This window comes from Apostichopus japonicus, chromosome 9 (genome assembly GCF_037975245.1).
Source record: "Apostichopus japonicus isolate 1M-3 chromosome 9, ASM3797524v1, whole genome shotgun sequence".
NCBI lineage: Eukaryota > Metazoa > Echinodermata > Holothuroidea > Aspidochirotida > Stichopodidae > Apostichopus > Apostichopus japonicus.
Genome location: NC_092569.1, coordinates 16,096,717 through 16,118,947, shown reverse-complemented (window position 1 = coordinate 16,118,947; position 22,231 = coordinate 16,096,717). Strand labels below are relative to the sequence as shown.

The following is a 22,231-nucleotide window of genomic DNA, read 5'->3' as shown; positions in this document are numbered from 1 at the left end:
ATCATGCTATTAGTTATTTTAGGATATACATTAAAGGAGTACTATAAGAGTTGAGTGCTACAAGGCAGCACGTCACGTGACACTCCATGGTTGTTACGTTTTATGTAAGCCCCCCCCCCGCCCCCACTGACGTAGTTGGTCCGGGTTAATGTAGCCTATACGCCGATGTCTGCTAGCTCTGGTTTGAGGAATCATTTTGTGTCCCTAGAGATTTTCTAAAATGCCTCAGTTAAATCACTTTCAATCCTTTGGATCTTTAGTTAGACCATCCGCAATAGTTTAACTCACTCACCCTCTTCAACACCCAAGATTGAAAACGAATGGACCGTTGACGAATCAAATACTACCCGCCTACGTAGGTAGATTTACGACTATTTTTCCCCGACAACTTGGTTTACGTTTCAGGCGGAAGTACACACTGCTCTCATTGTATGTCATTTGTAGACTTAGTCCGAATGGATATATTAAAGCTTATACCGCGGCCCTAACTGAATAAATCATTAGACTACAACTGTAGGAGGGTGTGGGACTACCTAAAAGGGTCCTCGCCAATCGATTATTGGTCAAGGCAGGTGTACCCACAGGTTCTTATAACACCCATTCAAAGATCGATAATATTGATTACGATTTTCTTTTTGCCTGAGGGTTGTTTCTCACTCAGTGTTATGTATGGTGATTACATAGTGTTTTAAATTGCATATAACAGACGTACTAGACAGCTACTCGAAAATAATGATGAAGAAAACAGATAAATCTAACAGCAGTGTTGTTCAAAAAACATGATTTTGATCATTGACATTAGTCGTTTTAAATTACCAAATAACTAACGGAAGTGTCTTTGATTATGAAGAAGTTTTCTTTATTCATACCGTGCCTTGCCACATTCACTTTGGTATGTATCTAATTATTGATATTCGTACTTCTCTGGTATGCAGAAATTATTTCTTGAATGTTTTTGTTCTCACTTATGTTACCAAGGAATGAGGATTATAAACACGATTAGTTTCTTGTGACGAGAAATAAATTATAGAATTAGGGTAGGGCAAAGCGACAAATGTTATTTTCGTTGATATCTATATCTTCTAAAGTTTTAGTTCCTATTTTTTCCTAAATGTACACTTTCGTTTCCATGTTTTGTAAGCTTTCGGAGAATGTTAAGAAAACATGTTACACCTGAAAGTAAGAATGAAAGTGTCATAGAACTGCAAAGAGTTTGTTAATGTTAATGTTACAAGAATGGACGTGTCGTAGGACTGGAAAGAGTTTTGTCAAGACTAGTTTACGAGTAAAGTTCTTTAGAAACTTAGTTATCAGAACAATGGCCATATGTCTGCCTACTGTACTCTATCAATAGTAATGTCTGTACAATAACATCAATGAAATAATATATATGTAGGCCTATAATGTATAAGAGACTGCACTTTCTAAATCACACATTATTTCACAAGGTTGGTAAAAGGCATCTAGTTAGGGTCGGTAACCCCTTACACCTGCCAAACAAATATTTTCACACGGACATTAATCTAGCTAGCACTATATATAAAGATGATCAATTTTGGACCAAATTACAAAGATGTAACCTATCAAACAAATACCCACACTCTTTTATAGGATTTCTCCTCCATCATCCATATAGGATATTATTTGCACAGATTGTTGAATATTAAAGTGTATCGACAAATGATTCTCTCGATTAAAACCAAAGAAATAACAAAAATACTTTGCAGAGCCATACCCAATAATGTTCACGTGATAGTTTGAGCATGAGTGACCATTAATTGGATTTTCTGGCATATTCGAGTCAACTCAAATTACCTTCATGTCACAACAGAAGTTTGACACAAGCTCCATGACTGTTTTGTCACAACGAACTTATTAACAGTTAGCCTACACCTACCTACCTGCTTGTTTTCTTTTCATTCCTATATTTTAGCTTCTATCACTATCGCCAACTGTTCAAGCCCAAGGTAGGTTTATATACAGTTATGAGTAATGAAGCACACACGTATACCCTGCAGGAAGCGTGCTTTGGTCGCCTGGCCACGCACCCCCCCCCCCACCGTCACCCATCCCCACCAGTTAAAGTATGTACATGTCTCTACATACAGATTTAGGCGATCCGTATATACACTGTACTTATTAGGAAAGGTCAAGGTGAATAATACGGGTGTATTTGTTTAGCTGTTGGCGTTTTCCGCCCTCTATTCAAGTGTCACTGTACCGACCTCTGAGTGCACTATAATACTTAATACTTAACTTCCAAGAGAGAAAGGGCAAGGTAATCAGTAACATGAGGTCACGTGATCTAGGTGTTTTTCCTTTGAGGAAGATTCATTCGAATAACCGAAAGGGGAGTAATGAGGGAAGTAATGAAATGCTATCACAAGAAACATTGTTTGAATTATTTTCTTTAACTAAAAAAGGGGGTTATTTTACAATGATTTATACACTTCAGCCCTTGAACCGTTCTTATAACTTTGCTACTGTATATTGTTGTTTAAAATTATTAAATATTATTGTTGATATTTTGTGAAGTATTATGTTTCAGATTTATCAGTGTTTGTATATGTGCTTTTTGTTTAGTACTTTACTGCGTAGATTGTCTTACCATAAACAATCGAAACTATACAAAGAAAATCTGTGTGTTATCTCCCAATATTTATAGTTGACGGTGGTTGGTCAGACTGGGGTGAATGGCTACCCTGTCCAAAGTCCTGCATGGGAGGGGCAACAGCTCGCTTCAGAACTTGTAATAACCCAACTCCGTCTGGTGGAGGTACAAATTGTACCGGTGAGGAGATGGAAACTGTCGCATGTAACACCGACCCGTGTCCAGGTCTGTATGTGTGTATGTATTAATATTTAGATCCTCCTGCAAGCAGGAACTCGCGATGAAGCCTCATTGGCTTATCAAAGCCGTAAGCTGACCGAAGTCAGTCTCTTACATTCATATTAACGTCCATGATTATGAATTGTCAATTGTCAACAACTCTGTAACTGGACGACATACATTAATCTAGGAGTGACTCGAACTCGGGACATTATGATTGAAAGGCACCGGCGTTAACCACTGAGCTAACACTCCTAGCTAACACTCCTAGCTCAGGTCTGTTCAATTAAGCTTTTAATCAGTCGATTTAATAATTTCGAGGCTTTTCGGTATACACTAAGCCTCAACATCGCTGTATACGTTACTAGCCTGTCTGTATTCAAGTTTTGTGTGTTGTATTTTAAATAGTTATAAAATTTCAGTTTAATTAATTAGACATTGTCCAAAGTGCGGTCCATTGAAGTCAGCTAGCTTATGAATTCATATATTTATTTATTTATTTGTTTTATCGCCAATTGTGTACAATGGGAAAGGAAGTCTCCTATAAAGTCTTAAAAAGACTTAACAAGGTAGGAGACTCCCTGGGAGACAAGAAAAGAAAAATGTACAAATATATATAATAGGCTACAGTATATACGTAAGGATTAAATATACAGAAACTTTATGACACTCCATTAAGCACAGCAGTCATTGACTATTGAGTTATATCATAGTCATCACCTGGCTGGTATATATTTTTTGGCAGAATCATTTTTGTTTAAGATCTTTTGGTACTTTGTCCGACATTGAATAACCCTTAAACCTAACAGATTACGCAATCTCTCTGATGTGTTTTAAGAATCTTTGCTGCGTAACTCTCTTCAATAATGGCCCGAAAATTTGTTAAACCGTGAAATAATGGTCATCCGTTAACAAAACTGAACCAGCAGTTTAGTGCCTCCGTAAATCAACTTTCCTCGCTGTGCATGTATTAGTTTTATCGTACACTTCTAAATGTATAAAGTATTAGTTTTATCGTAGACTTTTAAATCTCTAGCATAGTAATCTGGAAACCGTGTAGCAATTATATCAGTTTATTGAAACGTCGGGATTAAATAGGACTATACTTTATATATTCTCTCTTCTGGCAGTCGATGGAGGATGGACCTCTTTTAGTGAGTGGAGTGTCTGTACCGTGTCCTGTGGAGGCGGGGTGCAACTTCGGATGCGGAATTGTACAAATCCACCGCCGGCGTGGGGAGGGGACAACTGTACTGGAGATGCCACGGAGAGCAGATCTTGTCAAAACTTGTCTTGTCCAAGTAAGTTTTTAAAGATTGTTTTGAACTGAAATGTTTGCTTTTATTGATTTTAATGTGTCTGTGGATAAGAGTTACACAACTTAACAAACACAACACTCGACCTCGATCGAGTGTGGTTATCAAGTTTGGGACACGTTCTGACTTGTATTCCCTCATTGAAATGAAAGAGCGACCCCTCCCCCACCCACCCCCATCCCAACTCCCACATTCTTTCAATTCCACTTCCTCTTCCCATGTATTATGTTTATTCAGACTCTTAATATTTCAACAATTTATAGAAACCTTAGGCATATATTCTTTCGTTCTATCCAATGTATGTGCGCCTGTGTTTATGTGTATTACTCTCTTGATCATTGTGTATGTGTTTATGTGTGTCATTATTTCTCATACTGATATTGTCCGCATTATGTCAAAGATTTAATATTCGCCCTTTCTACAAATTACGATCTGGTCTATAGTTAAATATATCAATTATTTTTGCAAAGCATAGGACATCAGCAGAAATAATATCAATTTATTTCATTTTATTAAAGGGGGTGGGGCGAAGGTGGAGTGGGATATAGAGCGTTGTGGTAGTGTGATTGAGTCGTAACTGTATAATGTAAGGCGTGAACGTGTAACATATATTTCTGTGTACAGAATACAGTTTATATAGCCTACTGTACTAATATCATTGATTGGACGGACCACAACGTCTAGTTATACAATAAACTGGTCAAAATATATAAGTATAGGCTTATTTAAGATGCTGTAAATGATGACAACCAAGCATGTGTTTAAATCGTCTCAAATTGTCCAAACAAAACAGAAACGCATATCACAAAGTCCGTAAAATTTCATAAATTTGTTATTCTTGTAGTTGACGGTGGATTCACCAGCTGGAGTTCATGGACAGACTGTAATTCTGACTGCGAAAAATACCGCTATCGGTCATGTACAGAACCTGCTCCACAATATGATGGACAAGACTGTGAAGGACCTGTGCGTGACCTTGAGATATGTAGCTTGCTGGTCTGTCCATGTAAGTAAAAACAGTGTTATATTGTTTCTATATGTACCATTAAGAAGAGAACGTAGGTCATACCATAAGAATAGTCATGTATCTAATGTAGATATATATTGAATGACTCAACAGAGCTCATAAAAGGAGCTGGTGGTTTGAGAGAAAATTATGTGGACTCAATGAATATTCATTAATTGGTGGCTCGATACGCAAACTGATACGTTGAGGAGATGCACGCCACATTTGGCAACTCCCACTTTTTCAAAAACATTTAGGAACCGATTATTTCTATTTTTGTGTCAGCCCACAAGTGGGGCAAGTATACGGATCGCGGACAAATGTGCGACCCTCGGGCAAGATTTCTGCGGCTCGCGAGAAAGTTTTCAAAACCCTGATCTTGCGGACCGCAGCACTTCATGACAAGGACAAAATCTGAAGTAATGTACACTTTGATGGTGTTTGTGTAGCATTAATCAACATAAACATATGGAAATGCGCGTGTACAACTTAAAACTTGTTATTACATATTATATCATATCATGCGTTATACCTAATTTACGGGAGTATCTATACCGCTTTAAGTGTTGTAGCCCGATGACGGGGTACAGGCTCATTTCGTACCCACCTCTAGTGTAACCTATACGTAGCTCAACATGTGTCCTGCAGTATAAAGATTCTTTCTTTTTTGTTATTTGTCGTTCTTGTTGCATCAGTGGATGGCCAATGGTCAGAATGGACGGAACACAATTGCGATTCTACTTGCAGAGGATTCAAAAGCAGAACGTGTGATAATCCACCGCCAAGGAGAGGCGGAAAGAACTGTGAAGGACCAAGTGTTGAAAAATACGGCTCTTGTACAGGTTTTCAGTGTGTGCGGAATGGTAAGTTGCAAGTATGTTTCAATAACTGACTGAACCAGGATAGACACTTTTAAGATTTTTCCTCCTTTTTTTAGGGGGGGGGGTGGGGGCAGTGGGTGGGATGGGGTGGGGTGGGGAGTGGGAGTTTAGGAATGTAGTATGCGATGCAAAGAAATCGGTATAGCATATGGTTTACATTTCTCATACTCTTCTCTACAGAATTCGAAGAGTTCTTTATTTTATCATTTTCAAATCTCATAAACCTCAAATTACCTGTTTGTTCCATTTAATTAAGCAGCGTATGGAAATGAAGGCAAGTGTTATAAGATTGACTTATTTGAAAATTAAGAGCATTGTTTTACACAACAACCGTTTCCACTTTTAGGTCACTGGGGTCATTGGAGCTCGTGGAGTGATTGTTCTCGCACATGCGCACGAGGTGTTGAGTCACGTCATCGGTTATGTGATAATCCAGCCCCTAGAAACGGTGGAAAAGATTGTCCTACAGAAGATATAGACCAGATGGAGAGAAACTGCTTCAAACAGACATGTCCAGGTTAGTTCTGCATGGTCAATTGCGCTGGAAATGTCATTCTGTATTTACTATAGTAGAAGGCATTATTTGCTTACAAAGTATATTGCCCCTCAAATATTATGTGCAAACTATGACGTGGAGTATTGCTCTCATCAAAATTTCTTATTTTATCCCTTAATAAGTTAACCCCTAATTACAAGCCCACGTGTATCATTTGAATAATGTGATGTTCCCCCTTTTCAAAGAGGACAATAAAATATTTCAAAACATCGCCTTAGGCCCAAAAACCTTTTGTTCAGTGTCATTGAAACGAAGGTTGTGAAAGCAAACTGGGATAACATAAGAGAACACTAGAGCAGTCACTTCCTGTACATCATCATCAATGTGCACAATTAGCTAATAAATGTTTATTCATAAATAAAACTAGAATTGAAAAAGACTTGTAAAATTGTCAATCTTTGATGGATTTTGATGGGAGTGGCAGCTGTTTTCATGATTGCTAAAGCCTATTAGAGTGATAAGGACAATGTTGTTCATAGGTGCCCGTAGATTTTTGTTTTACATTTTTAAATCATAATGCATGCTCTAAGAAATAACGTTAGATTAATTAAGTTGCTAACTACTTTAATCAATAGTTCTACTTGTAGTGGCCTTCACATATTTTACCAGAAGCTGCTTATCATTGTCACCAACTGACAGTGAATGTTTTTTTTTTTAAATATACTTTCAAGTTATTGTAGCTCGTTCGGAAGTTATCATATCAAAAATGTCAGTTATTCCCCTCTTTATTCCAATTCTTATTGCATTTTATGACTTTCATGTAATGGCGGCTTTTTGTATGATTTACCTTGATATATGTAATTATGACTTGACATGTTGTAAAAGGCAATTTGAAGATTATTATTTAAAGTACATCTTTCACGCCTACATTTCTTTCACTGTCTGGTTTTTTTTTCCCTTCACAGTTGATCCTAATTTTATACGAAAAGTTGTAAAGAATAAATACAACATCAACTTTGGATTGATTCTTAGCATCGTTTTCGGAATTATGGGCGCCTTTACTTTTCTCTTGTTAATTGCGTTCTCGGTGAGAAAATCACAGCTAAAGAGGAAACGAGATGAGTTAGTGGTGAGTTAGTTCGCCTATTTATCTTTTATTGATCGTATGTGCAACATATTGAATCAAAGTGGAAGCTATAACACATGCATCATGTGTGTTTATTTGTTGACTGACGTATCTGTATAAGAGGCGCAAGAGTAAGGCAGAGTCTACATGGAACGCGAAACAGGACAATGGTGAAAAGTGTGTTACATAACTTTTTTTATGAGGTTGCATTTATATGGAAACATTGATTCTTATTCACCCGGTTAAAAAGTGATAAATTATTCAATATTCAAATAAGGCACTTGCCTACCACCCCCTCACCGTCGAACACATCATAAAGGTAGAGGGATGGGGGGGGGGAGCAGACATAATAGTGCCCATATGATATAGGGTTGGATTGGGTATTCATGCGGCGCTGGCCTAAAGACATTCTTCAATAAGAGTGATTTTCTGCTTGTCGCTACTCTGTTCGTAAACCAAAGCGTTCACAAAGAGTTCTATTATTTTGAACATTACTGATGTTATTCTCTTTCGTTTGTCCAACAGGAAGAACGTGAAAAGTCGAAATTGTATAAGGATGCTGCCGAAATGAGCATCATCCCTGTAAGTAAATTGTTTTATTAACTTACAATCACATCATGATCATGATCATCATGATCATCAACATCATGATCATGATCATGATCATCATCATCATCATCATGATCATGATCATGATCATCATGATCATCATCATCATGATCATGGTCATGATCATCATCATCATCATGATCATCATGATCATCATCATCATCATGATCATGATCATCATCATCATCATCATCATCATCATCATCATCATCATGATCATGATCATGATCATGATCATGATCATCATCATCATGATCATCATCATCATCATCATCATCATCATCATCATCATCATCATCATCATCATCATCATCATCATCATCATCATCATCATCATCATCATCATCATCATCATCATCATCATCTTCATCTTCATCTTCATCTTCATTACCATTCATCTCAATGATCATTACTTTACACCTGTTTAATGTGTCAAGAAAGAAAGATACATCGTAATAGTCAAAATGGGAACTTTTGGTTTCTTATAAGTTTGTTTAAATAAACTTGTGCAATTGTTTTATAATCGACCGAAATGACTATATTTTCTGGTAATTTGTTTATTATTTCGTTATAGGAGGGAAAGAAGAGCGCCGCCGCCAGGTTACGTCGTCAGCAGTTGAAATCGAGACTTAAGAAAAACGGCAGAATGGTGAACGAGGAGATGCCACTATTAGACGAAGATGGGGTGGGTGTAACCTTATATAACAGACTGGGTAGAGAATATGATGATGCAATCAGTCATTACGAGAATGATATCAATAAAAATGAAAAGAAACAAGACTGACTTAAAAATCAGTATCGTACACTGTAAATGATTCAACAAAATTTAATCTGGTGATCAACCTGTGTGTGTGTCCGTCTAATAGTAAAAAACCTCTAAAAAGTGCCAAATGAGAACATGAAAGAGACCTAAGTTAATTTGAGGGTAAACTTTCATCAAATTATTGTTGTTGAATTTAGTGTGCACTCTTTTTTATTACCTTTTATTCGTACAGATAAAAGAGAACGAAATATGTGTGTTATGTTATGTGTTTTATATATATATATATATGTATATATATATATAGTGTATATATAGTGTATATATATAAATATATATATATATAGTGTATATATACTATATATATATATATATATATATATGTTGAAATAGTATCAATAAGAAGAAATTGGGACAAATTAATTTTCTTTCTGAGAGTTGTGTAAGTTACAGTTGAATTTCTTTTGTAATGTAGTTTAATGCTTGAAAGTTGCGACTTCGTTTTCATAACGGGTTGGGTTGTTATATAATATTCAAATATCTTTTATGATGTAATTTTAGCGTTAAATCAGTAGTGTTAACCGAAACTGAAAACTTAGTTTGACGATATCCCGAGTTGACAGTATGGAAATTTAAGGAAAAAAATGAATTAAAATTGATACAAGCACGTCAAAACGAGGGGTAGGAAGTATTATATGGCATGAGATACCATAAGATAAATCATAATATGGCGCTAATAATGTAAGTATGTTTTTACTGCCAGAGAGATCACAACTTAATGCTAAGGATATAGGCTTAGTTACTTAAACAAGAAAGACATATCGGTTAACAGTTAAAAAATAGTAATAAAATGAAGAAACGTTTGATTAACATTTTTTGCGACTCTTTGTGATTTTTGTGTCATTGGTATCTCTTTATGAACTGAAACAAATATGAAATGGAAATCCAAAAGTGTTTTCGAAACTTAAAGAAAAAAGAGTCACTGCATACATAAAATGCACGATGGTGGTGGTGAGGGGGGGGGGGGCGAGGTTGTTCTAGCCTGTTTTTGGCATTTTTTTTTAATATTTCTTACAAATAACTAAACAGTATCTTAATAACAGACAAAAGGCGTTGCAAAATTGCTCAAGAACAGTCCATGAAAACTTTGTAATATTAAGGACAACCGTACAAAAAATCCTGGTTATATCCAAATATTAAATATAATCAATAGTCTATAAAATATAGAGTAGTTAATGTTAACAAACTATTTCAAGAAAATACAACTTTAATATTTTCTTGTAAAGAGTCAATATGACACCAAGCATGTAATAGTTATAAAACACTGTTTTACGATTTGTTGAAAAAAAATCCTTTTTCCAGATGGAAATTGATGACAGGCCGTTTTCTTCTCTCTCACGATCTGGAACAACTTTATCCCGTCCAAGAACTGCTGTAAGACTGCGGCCTAGCTCGTCTTACTCTCGACCCGGTTCATCCTCGAGATCTGGTTCCGCGGGTTCGAGACCTGGTTCTGCTGGTTCGAGACCTGATTCCGCGGGTTCGAGACCTGGTTCCGCCAAACGAGAAACAGATTCTACTGCAGCATTGGAAACGAAAATTGACGTAGACATCCATAACGTTGATTCGTCACTTTCACGTGAAAATACAAACCTAAGAAGTGACACCGCCCTCAGTAGGGAAGAGTCATTTTTGTCTCGTGAGAATACTCAGTTTCGCTCCGATACGTCATTTTCACGGGAGTACACGGAATTCATATCAAAAACTCCTGGACCGGAGTCATTGGCAGTCATTGACGCAAAGGGGCGATTAAGACTCATGGAGACCCCAAGACCGGAAAGTATAAGACCAGACTCTAAGATGAGGGTCGATACCCCTCAGATGATGCAAGGATTGCAACAGGTAAGCAACAGACACCCACTCCCCCTCCCCTCCCCCCTCAATCCTCCAGCACCTCACCCTATTTTTATTTCTCCTCTTCTCTCTAACTAATCCCACGCCCTCTACCCCCCCCCCCCCCAACCTCAAACAAAAGAATTATGACTAAAGTGATTTATTTGCTAGGCTTCTTGTGGCAATTTACTCTAATATCACCCCAATAAGATAAGTGGGAATCACTAAATTTATACAAGATGGTACACATAAACAATTAAGATCTCTTTCGATATGGAAACCTTAACCTATTAGTGAAATACGGATTTGGGGTTTGTTCAGATAATTGATAATTTGAATCTAGTTTCAGCTCACTCGTAAGTGTTGTTCTTATCACCCAAAGGAATATAATACGATGTTCGTTGGTAGTGGCTAATTGTAGGTCATACGTATACTTCCCAACCTCACTATTTAATTAGATCTTTTAATCCAGTTATCATATAATGCACATTACAGTAGCAAAGCGTGCACTGTCATATATATATATTAATGTCCTGTGATTTCATCGCGCCTGGTAATTCATTTTATTTACAAAGCTTGATGCTCAGTTAAGAGAAATGGCATCCCACAATCCAACAGATGGTTCCGGTCTGGACTTTGCAGGAATATCTCAACTCCTTGATCCAAATGCTGGTGCCTTGCTACAACAGACCGGGGCACGACCATTGGGAAAAGGGAAAGGTAAAAAAATAATTACTTGAAAATTTTTTTAATGTACAGTAAATCGTATTATTTATTCCATCTTGTAGACATTGATTTTATACAGCCTACTGCGTCATTGATCGTGTATTTTATCAATTTACTCTCTTTTTTCTTGCTAGCACTGATGTCCAACTTTTCTCCCTTTTTGAGTTGTTGACAGGCTTGGCGATAGGGGAAGGGGTAAGAGTGGTTACAGTACGGGACCTTTCGGTCAAATAAGGAATCGGGACATATGGGATGGAGAATTATGTTTTCCTATTAAATATGTACCTTATTTTCTTAGATAAAATTCCCCTAATATACAAGAAAACTAAAACATCAAGAGGAGGGGAAAGGGAGGTAAGGGGGAGGGGGCAGGGGTGTTATTGTCCGAAGTAACTCAGCTTAGATCTCAACATTACTGCTCAATTGTTGTAATTCTTCGATGAAATAACAAATCTTACCTAATACACGAACTATCCATTCCAGAGCCAGCCTCTGCCGTTCTTCCAAACTTGGAAGCTGCAATGGGGTCGAAGAAAGGAGAAAAATCAACCAATCAACAACAACAACAACAAAAGGGTAAGCATATATAATTCATCATAACACATCGTGCTGTACTTCCATTCATGAACCTCTATTTGCCTCTAACTGTGTAGAGCTTGGGGTTGGACATTATAAATGATATGGGTAATAAATGAGTTCCATCTGTGAGGATTGGTATTAGCACAGGGGAGACTATTGAGGTACCCGAATACGTTTTCTACGCCCCGTGAAGAGGCTTTCAAAACTCTGTAAATGCATATTGAACCAAGTACTTAAACAAGTGTGAACCCTTTTTACTTGTCTCTGTTGAGATAATTGTGAATGAAAGAGGTTTTTAAACACCAAACACGGGATTAAAAGAAAGAGAGAGAGGTGGTGGGACGTTAAGTGACCGACCTTCCAGTATAGGCTCCAAACCCGATAATACGATGGGAGGGGGACGAAATGCAACTAAGATGATAGAGGATTCCCCCCCCCCCACCACCCCATCCTTCCCAAAACGATATTTCTATTTATGATTTTGCGTTTCCGAAAGTAACGAAATTAGCTGACAGCCTTATACTGTTTCTTTGAAACGGTCTTAATTTCATAACTAATATCTGACATCTTGTCAAAGAAATCTGGTAATACAAAAAAAAAAAAAACACATCACGACTAAACACTGTCACAACATCCAGGAAAGAAAGCAAAACAAATAAACTTTACCAAAGTAATTATAATATTATATTAATCTCTTTGCTTGCGATAGGTACCGCCCTGAGCGATCTAGATGCCGCAATGAGGTCGAAAATGGCATCTGCCGCCACTGCTCCTCCCAGCGGTAAGTTCTCCCTCAGCCTTTATTCCGGTCGAAATGAATCTTACGAACTCTGGCGATGTTATTATGCAGGACTACAACATATGGATGATATTATAAGATATCTATAGAATAGTAAATAATTTTAAAAATCTGCTACACCAGTCTGTAAATAAACAGATGTCGATAATTGGAGAGTAATTCATACATTGTTTGGTCTTGTATTAATGTAATGTATTTACACTTTACCATGTTTCATGTTTAATAATTATTTTTAATGTAGTGTAAATTAATATACATTAATTTACATACGAAATGGAATGAACAACTTTTATATAGTAAACAGTAAAACCATTTATCAACATATGTGTTCGCTTATCGTGTTTCAGCTATTTCAATGTAGGAGTAAATGAAATATGGTTGTTATCATAATTTAAAAAGTTAAATGTATTTAGGCTTTAAACAATGATATATGAATAGGTGAGTTGAGATTTCAACAAAACTGTGAGACAATGTTACTATTATTTGATGCTGTGTATTTGTGTATTAGGTGTAATACCAAACTTGGAATCCGCAATGCATAATAAATCTCGACAACACACGGAACAGCCAATGGATATGAGTAAGCAGAAGGGGAATTTGGCAATGAACTTATCCCAGGCAATGGCGGGAAAGACGCAACAAAGGACCGCTGGAGCAGACGACATGGCAATGTCCCTAAATGAAGCTATGGCTGCTAAATCGAATAAACGCCATTTGCAAGTACAAGCGCCAGGAGCCACAGGTGTAGGGATATCACTTCAACAAGCATTGGACTCCAAGACACGTAGGGACTCCCAACCTGCTATATCTTATGGGAATGCTAGCCCGAGATTAATGAAGAAAACGACTGGTGTAGTCAACAGGAGGCAAAGTGTCGCAGTGCCGAATCGCAATGTAAGTTATATGATGTTTACTGTCTACGTTAAGTATAGTAAGGAGGGGATGCGGATGAGGCTTCACTCTGAATAATGGGGTAGGGGAAGGTGGTGGTGAGGGGGGCGCACAAGCTTCGAGGGGAGGGGTGGATTATGTGACTCTGTTTAAGGGAGCAAACCACAAAAGTAACTCAAGACTTACCGATTTATGGGATCATCATGCCCTATATGCCAATTTTAGTTAATTTATATAGAGCATTATGATGGTTAAGTTAATGTTCTGTTAGGATCTATAATATTAACCAAAAGGATGAGAAGCGGTAAGATTACAAATATGTAAAGATATTTTAAAATTTATATGAAAGATATCGATAGTGTGCCAACGCTAACATGCAATATTAGGTTGTTGATAACAGCCGCACCGAATGACGTTCAATAACATGCATATGTTTAAAATTTGTAAAAAAAAATGCATGGTTCCTTTCCCGTAGACGGAAGTGGATGAAATCGGAAAGAACTTCTGGGAGATACCGCGTGAAAGCGTAGAACTTATAACGACCATAGCGCATGGAACATATGGGCCTATCTGGCGCGGGAAAGCTTGGGATGTTGGTAAACGACCGGGAGCATATCTCGTTGCAATAAAAACACTTGAAGGTGAGAGAATAATTATAATAGTCTTAAAAGGTATATCGGATCAGTTATATCAGACTGCAATATAGTCATAATGTTTATTACAAATGTTTAAAATAGATCAAACGGATGAGGTCAAACGGATGAGGTCAAACGGACGGCAGATTATGGAACTTCTGAAAAAACGGATCCTAACTTGACATAGTATATTTGGGATGAACTTTGGTAGATGTAAGAGGCGACCTTTTCTCATTCTCTCTATCCACTTCCCTCTCTCTCTCTCTCTTCTGCCCAAATCAACAATTTGCGGGTGGAGAAGGGGGGACAAGAAATACTAAGTGTTTTCGATATGGCAGTGTTAACCTTAAGTATGACATGAAGTGACCTATAATTGGTGAGGGGTGGGGGGCGGGGGATTTCTCATTTGCTATTATGGCTAAGCTATACCTGCCAAACCATCGGTATATACGTATTTGTTCTTAAATCGTTAAACCAGTATAATTATACTCGTGTGAACATGCAGCATGATATCCGATATTGGAGATATTTGGGTTGAAATTCGGGTAAGTTCAAGAGTCAACCACCTTTGAAACAGTTCGCTAATTTAAGAACTCAGTTCAAAGTAAGGAAGCAAAGAAAATGAAATAGGGTATAAGAGTGGATATTTAAGTGAATTTGCATATGTAAGGAAGTTAACTTTAAACTTAACTACGTCAATTTAATCAATTTCAACCATTCTGATTCATGACACATTTCTCTTCGCTAAAGGTAAGAAGGGTAGTATGGCCCGAGCGGCGTTCCTTAGGGAACTGGACGAGATGAAAAAGTTGGATCGCCATCCGAATGTTGTATCTCTAGTGGCTTGTTGTACGGTAGTCGGTAAGCTAATTGCAAACTCATACATGAATTGGCTATTGCCTAAGTATTATGTTTATACCAGGAGCAAAATTGGTTTCACCGTTGACAGACTCGCAACCGGTGTACTATATGGAGGGAGTAATATGTATAGAGGGGTTTAATACATAGAGGGGGTTAATATATAGAGTGGGTTTAATACATAGAGGAGGTTTAATATATAGAGGGAGTTAATTATGTAGAGGGAGTTTAATATGTTGAGGGAGTAAATATACAGAAGGAGTTTATAACTCCCTGAAGTGGTAAATGAAGTTGATATAGCTGTATGCAGAGTGACATAGTTTCTCCGTAGTTCAGTGTACCTCCATGTATTGTGTAACTACATTTATTAATTTTTAATATATAATAACTTAATATATAATAATAATTTAATATATAATAATTGAATATATAAATATAAAAATATTTAATATAAAAAATATTTAATATAAAAAATAATATATAATAATTTAATATATAATAATATAATATTTAATATATATTACTATATAATAATAGTTCTTATATAGCGCAACGTACAATAAAGTCTCGCCGCGCTGTACTTAGCCCTGGTCATCGGTAACTTGTCACACCTACACACGAAAGTGTGCACAATTCAAACAATCTCTCCTGGGGCACCACAGCCACGTGTCCCCTGGGGGACTTCCCATAGGGTGCAGCCGTCAACCGGCGCATGCAACTATATTTACCAGTCACATCGCATGTCCCCATTTACACACTGACCTGTGCGAAGGGAGACAATGGAGATAAAGTGCCTTGCCCAAGGACACAACGCAATGATCTGGCCAGGGCTCGAACCTGTAATCCTTAAATCACAAGTCCACTGCCTTAACCACTTGACCACAACGCCCTCATTTATAGGCCTATAGTACTGTTATCCAATCAAACAACTGCTGTGACCTTTGACATTTTTAGATCCTTTCTACATGGTGATTGAGTACGCATCCAAAGGATGTCTTCAAGAGTTTTTGAGAAGGAACCGTCCTGGTTCACCGGCTGGACAAACTCCCAAACCAAATGAACTTGTACGATTTGCATCTCAGATTGCAAATGGAATGGCTCATATATCTTGCAAGCAGGTAAGAATAGTAGCATTCACCCAATTACATCAAATATAGACAACATCATAACATAATTCATGTTGTTCTTCCTTTTTAAATAAGTGGGTAAATGTTATTTTCACTGATGTTCATGAAATTTATATATATTATAAAATACACAAACTGAAATTTATTTTCATGCTCGTGTTAGGATCAATATGATTGAACTACATTTCATGATAGTTTCATGATTAACACCAACGTTTTAAATATATATTAAAAAAAATGATATATTATTTACAAAGTTTAATTAAAATTAAGATCGATCCGAATGATTTTTGAAAAAAATCGGTTCTTGTCAGGAAGCAATCGTGAATGGAAGTCGTTTTAATTAAGGACAGCTAATTAATTATCAATAGTTCACTATATGTCGTTATAACTGAGTATGATTTAAGACTCTCATTGGGCTGATCGTTTTACCGACAATCACGGATTATTAACTTCAATATGGGTGATAAGTTCAGAGTATCCTACATGAGACGCCATTTAATTTCTCATTCACACACTAAATCGTGGAACCAATGTGGTCTACTCAACTCTTACAAAAGTTTCATTAGTTAAATGCCACCCATTCACCGGATAGCTGACAAGACCTTGGCCATTTCATGTCTCTTCAGAGTTTTTCGAAAGGAGTTTTTCGAAAGAAAATAATTTCGAAAGGACTGAAACCCAGCAAAACCTGTGGTTAAAATACTTCGAGGAGTTAAGCTATAAGATGGGGTCAAAATGGGTGACATTTTAAAGGTAGTGACTTTATGGTGACAAAAACAAATTTGATATGTTGGAAACCCGACCCGTTTTAAAATAAAACAATAATACCATTCCACACTGTATTTTGTGACCATTTTTATTTCTTTGAGTTGACCGATAAGGTTAAGCACCTAAAGCTACTCGATTATTCTAAACACACAGACTAAATTCAGTTCATCAGATGCAACACAAACTCAATTGGAAAACATACGATTTGAATAGCTTCAGATGACATGTTTACAATGGATTGCAAATTTGTCGAGGACTAAATGGCGTAAACTTTCCAGCAAGTTGGGACAATTTCCTAATGCTAATACCACTCTAAACTGTACTCCCATATCATGGTCTCAAAGCACTGGTATTGACAGAACAGACAGTTTCTAACCTTGATCTGTTAGAAACATGATATTCATACTGCTCATACTGACAGTACGAGTGCTCTGAAGCGGGACATAACACTACAGTATAGAAAACAATTGTCCCAACTGGGCCGAACCGTCATCCAATGGTTCTATGTTCTTAATATAAAGATACAAGTACTACATGTTTTAATTGAGTTATTGCAATTTACTAATTAGTAGTTGACAACCTTCTTTACATTTTTCTTACAGATTGTACATGGTGATTTAACCTGTCGCAATATTTTACTCACAGAAACATTGACTTGTAAAATTTCAAATGTAGCACGCGTTAGAAACGTGGTGGAGAACGTTGCAGAGGTAAGGGTGATTTACTCTATCCTAAGAACATATGCCGTACAATATTGTATTATGCAGAAAATCTCATCTTTTAAATGTGTTATCATTATATCAGTTTTTTTTTCTCCTGTAATATTAAACTTTTAATGTAATGAAACAGATACATGTCGTCGCGATTATTATTAGGTCAATTATATGCATCACCTTGCAAAGTGTGGTTGGGGTAAAGTGGGCGGGGGGGGGGGTGTTGTGGTGGTGTGGAGTTTCTTTCTCTAATCCTCCCATTTCATGTCACTTTGTTCATATGCTGCGGATATTATGAACAAACGTTTTAACAGTGTTTCTTTCTTCTGTGACCTGGAAAAAAAGCGTCTTTAAATGGGTTCACAATCGATCCATCGCGGGTCATCTAATTCCCCGCTGAGGATCGCGGAGTAGTTGCTGCTACACTAGGGTCCATCATATGCCAATGCAGTTCCCAGGATTTCGTGGTTCCTTAATTACCTTTTACTATTCACTGACAGGCACGCCTGGCCCTTCGTTGGATGAGTCCTGAGTCTATTACGGCTAGTGCATACACACCAATGAGTGATGTTTGGTCATTTGGCATTCTCCTGTGGGAGATATCCGTATTTGGTTAGTATACCTACACTGCAGTATTGAAATAAATCTGGTGTTAACTTTTCTTTTTTTTATCATTTCGGAAATTATGTGGGACCTATATGTTCGTGGTTTATATATCTACTAAATTGTCGTTAAAGGCATTGAAGACTCGCCCCAAACGGCGTGCGGCCATCTTAAAAAGTTAACTTTTTTGGAGGAAAACGATTCATAAGTATTGCACTTCAGTTTTTCTCCTTTTCCACACATTAGATCTTTGGTAGTTTTCATTGAAATAAATGTAATACCATGATTATTTGATTATTTGTATTGAATTCTTGTTTAAAATGTACTTATCTTTTGTGTTGGAAATAAACAGTTTCATTGTCATCATTGTCACTTTCTGTTGCTTGCAAGTGACGTTTTGTTCGTGTCGCTACAAAATGCAAACAGTAAGGAAACGTGATACCTTGTTATCTTTAGCTGGACCTGAGATGTCCATCGCTGTATCGTTTATACACTGTGCTGTGGGTATTGACCGCAGCTGTATCTACTGACTGTACACTAGTGTCTTCTTACCACGGTAGCAAGCTGTGTGTGTATTTTCTGGGATCGATGGTGTGTCTAACACTTCTGTTACACCTCATTCGAAACTAGGTCAGAATACCGACATTAGACGTTTCCTTTTGCGCGAGTCTTCACAATGCATCTGTAACTGAGTTAATTGCGTTGTTGGTATTCCAAGGGGGCCGGTGGAGGGTGGGTTTTGTTAGTGGATTCATATGTTGGATTCATACGGGGGAAGGGGGGGGGGCATGAAGTCGGACTGAATGTGGATCGTCGATGGACAAATTTTGTTTTATTTTTCACGACAAATTACACATATTTGTGAATTTGTAGAGAAACTATAGATCAATGTTGTATATATCTTTGTCTTTGGCAGGTGCAACACCCTATCCTGGTATACCGACGGAAACAGTCAAGAGAAGATTACAGTTCGGTTTCAGAATGGCTAAGCCACCACATTCTTCACCCGAATTGTAAGTTTCACACAGTTAAACATCAAATAACATCATAATAAAAATAAAAATAAAAATAAAGATGATCATAATCATAATCATAAGTATGACTTATGGAATGTCAGTTTGGAAATATTCTGATAAGTTACCTAAGCCTATATGCCGCTACTTTATATATGTATTAAATTTAAGATGATAGTGTTATAGCCTGGGTTTGTCTACCGGGTCTGATGGGAATTGAAATTGGTTTGTCAGCACAAGATGGCACCGAATACATGTAACCGCGTCAAACCAATTAACCAGTTTGAAATCACTTCACAGGTATTCAGTAATGCACGATTGCTGGCAAGAAGAGCCACAGAAACGACCCGCCTTTAAGAGCCTCTGTCTGAGACTGGAACGACTCATGAATCAAGGAAAGGTAAGCCTCAACTGCTTCTAGTCCAATCTTAACCCTTCCCGCCTCCCCACCCCCACCACCTCGTCCCCAATCCAATCCTCTCCCATTCCCATCCCGATTCCTCCTTCTCCCCGTAGCACCTTATATGTTACTTTTCCATTCATCTGCTAATCAGTTTCCACTATCCATTTCCTTCCTTCCGTGTTTCCCTTAACCCTTAATTCCCCTTTCCCGTTCCCCCTCTGCCAGCATTTCCCTTTCGTTTGCCATTTCACCGAATAGTCACACAGGTACTAAGCGATGGAAATCTGCCTTAAAAACATGGCGAAAGCGAGCGAGCGATCCTTCTTTTATTATATTATACTGTAGCTGCTGCAACACGCCATTGTTGTTAGCATCTTTCTAGAATTTACTTGATAACTTTACCTATTCTTCGAGCAAGGTTAACGAAGTTCATTTTTCAGTATTGATTTTGACATGATACCAAGTATGAGGGTCTTGGTTCAGTTCCCGCATAGGACGTTTAACATCACGTGACAGAACATTATTACTAGTCTGATTAAGTTTTCAAAACAAGGGATACCGTAATTAATATGAGGATACCGTACTGATACAGCTTTGTTGTCACTATTGTCTTTGTCATTAACATAATTAAAATATTTGCCTTATTTATTCATTTTATTTATATATTCCTGATATGTTGACAAGTGCATAATACATGTTTATATGATACATCTTTTAACTGTATATATTCATTTCAGTCCCACATCAACATGGAGAGATACAACAAATCAAAATACGAAGATATGGATGATCACAGACCACACACACCGGGAATGGTATGACTATAACCGCGACGCCACAAACAGTCACACACACCAGGAATGGTATGACGATAACTGATGCCACAAACAGCCGCACACACCGGTAATTGTATGACGATAACCGACGCTTAAACAGCCAAACACACCGGGAATGGTATGACGATAACCGATGCCACAAACAGCCGCACACACCGGTAATTGTATGACGATAACCGACGCTTAAACAGCCAAACACACCGGGAATGGTATGACGATAACCGCGACGCCACAAACAGCCAAACACACCGGGAATGGTATGACGATAACCGATGCCACACAGCGGTATGACGATTACCGCGACGCAACAAACAGCCACACAAACCGGGAATAGTATGACGATAATCGATGCCACAAACAGCCACACACCGGGAGAGTTATAACGATAACCGCGGCGCCACAAACAACCACACACGCCGGGAAAAGTATGACGATACGCGACAACACAAACAGCCACACACACCGGGAATGCTATGACGATAACCGATGCCACAACTAGCGAATTGGAGATAACTTGTTTACTTCATGTCATTGTCATGGTAACAATAGTCATAAAACGTTTGAGACAATCACCTGGCGAGATGTAGAAAGCATTTTAAGAGCAACAATTTTGTAACACGACTTCAAATAGCTGCCTTCACTCCGAACAGGTAAATGCTTTCGGATATCGTCTATCGAAGTACAGTCACTTCCGGGTTTGTTGGTTATAAGCGTTAGGAGAGAAGTAAACTCAGCGCATTGCGCAACTTGCGCTTATGTAGACCAGGGTGTGTTTCAAGGATAGAACCCATTTACAAACGATCATCATAACTACTGGACACATGACTGGGCTCACTCCAGTTATGTATTTTATATTAAGCAGAGTTTTTCAGAACATATATAGACATTTAGAGATTGTCAACACTTTGATTTATTTTCAATTAGTTTAGTTCAATTATTCAGACGAAAGTTGTATCTACTTGACTGAAGATATTTTGTTAGTTTACAGGAATTTTTTATGTCATTTCTACGACTTTTCCATGTTACGGACATACAATATGTAACACTTCGGCTACCTAAAGGGACGGTAAATATTCCGCACGGATAGTCGAAGACCCAATCTCAATATTTTGACCCTACCATTTGAACATGGGTGACCATTAGGACATTTGGGGGAAATACTGATGACCATTATCCAAAAGTAGGTCAAGAAAAACGTTTAGTAAATATAAGTGATATCCCCCCCCCCCCTCCACCACTGACACTAGTCAGCACTCATCAATACAGCTAATAATGGCACACGCCAGTATGCATGCTGTACGGGGAGGGCCGACCCCACCCCCTCCCCCACCCCCTCCCCTGCCTCCACGTCCGACTAGTG

The 22,231-nt window shown here is 37.7% G+C and overlaps 1 protein-coding gene across 1 annotated transcript; it reads left to right on the top strand.

Moving 5' to 3' along the window:
- The first annotated feature begins 661 nt into the window (after nucleotides 1–661).
- On the top strand, nucleotides 662–22,109 carry LOC139974095 (uncharacterized). The gene is made up of 24 exons (XM_071981014.1): nucleotides 662–892; nucleotides 1,934–1,967; nucleotides 2,666–2,836; nucleotides 3,961–4,131; nucleotides 4,991–5,152; nucleotides 5,848–6,015; nucleotides 6,380–6,550; nucleotides 7,495–7,658; nucleotides 8,181–8,237; nucleotides 8,839–8,949; nucleotides 10,387–10,926; nucleotides 11,493–11,637; nucleotides 12,127–12,219; nucleotides 12,932–13,003; nucleotides 13,530–13,915; nucleotides 14,388–14,553; nucleotides 15,298–15,408; nucleotides 16,360–16,523; nucleotides 17,906–18,013; nucleotides 18,517–18,628; nucleotides 19,536–19,632; nucleotides 19,933–20,032; nucleotides 20,773–20,857; nucleotides 21,088–22,109. The coding sequence occupies exons 1-23, from the start codon at nucleotides 845–847 to the stop codon at nucleotides 20,854–20,856; spliced, it is 3,435 nt and encodes a 1,144-aa protein (XP_071837115.1). The 5' UTR covers nucleotides 662–844; the 3' UTR covers nucleotide 20,857; nucleotides 21,088–22,109.
- Nucleotides 22,110–22,231: the final 122 nt, after the last annotated feature.

Excerpts from the sequence above, each read along its gene's own strand:
- LOC139974095 (XM_071981014.1), top strand. The coding sequence starts at position 845 with ATGAAGAAGTTTTCTTTATTCATACCGTGCCTTGCCACATTCACTTTG. Across the intron at positions 7,659-8,180 it reads GGAAACGAGATGAGTTAGTG|GAAGAACGTGAAAAGTCGAA; the intron begins GTGAGTTAGTTC and ends TTTGTCCAACAG. Across the intron at positions 14,554-15,297 it reads TGCAATAAAAACACTTGAAG|GTAAGAAGGGTAGTATGGCC; the intron begins GTGAGAGAATAA and ends TCTTCGCTAAAG.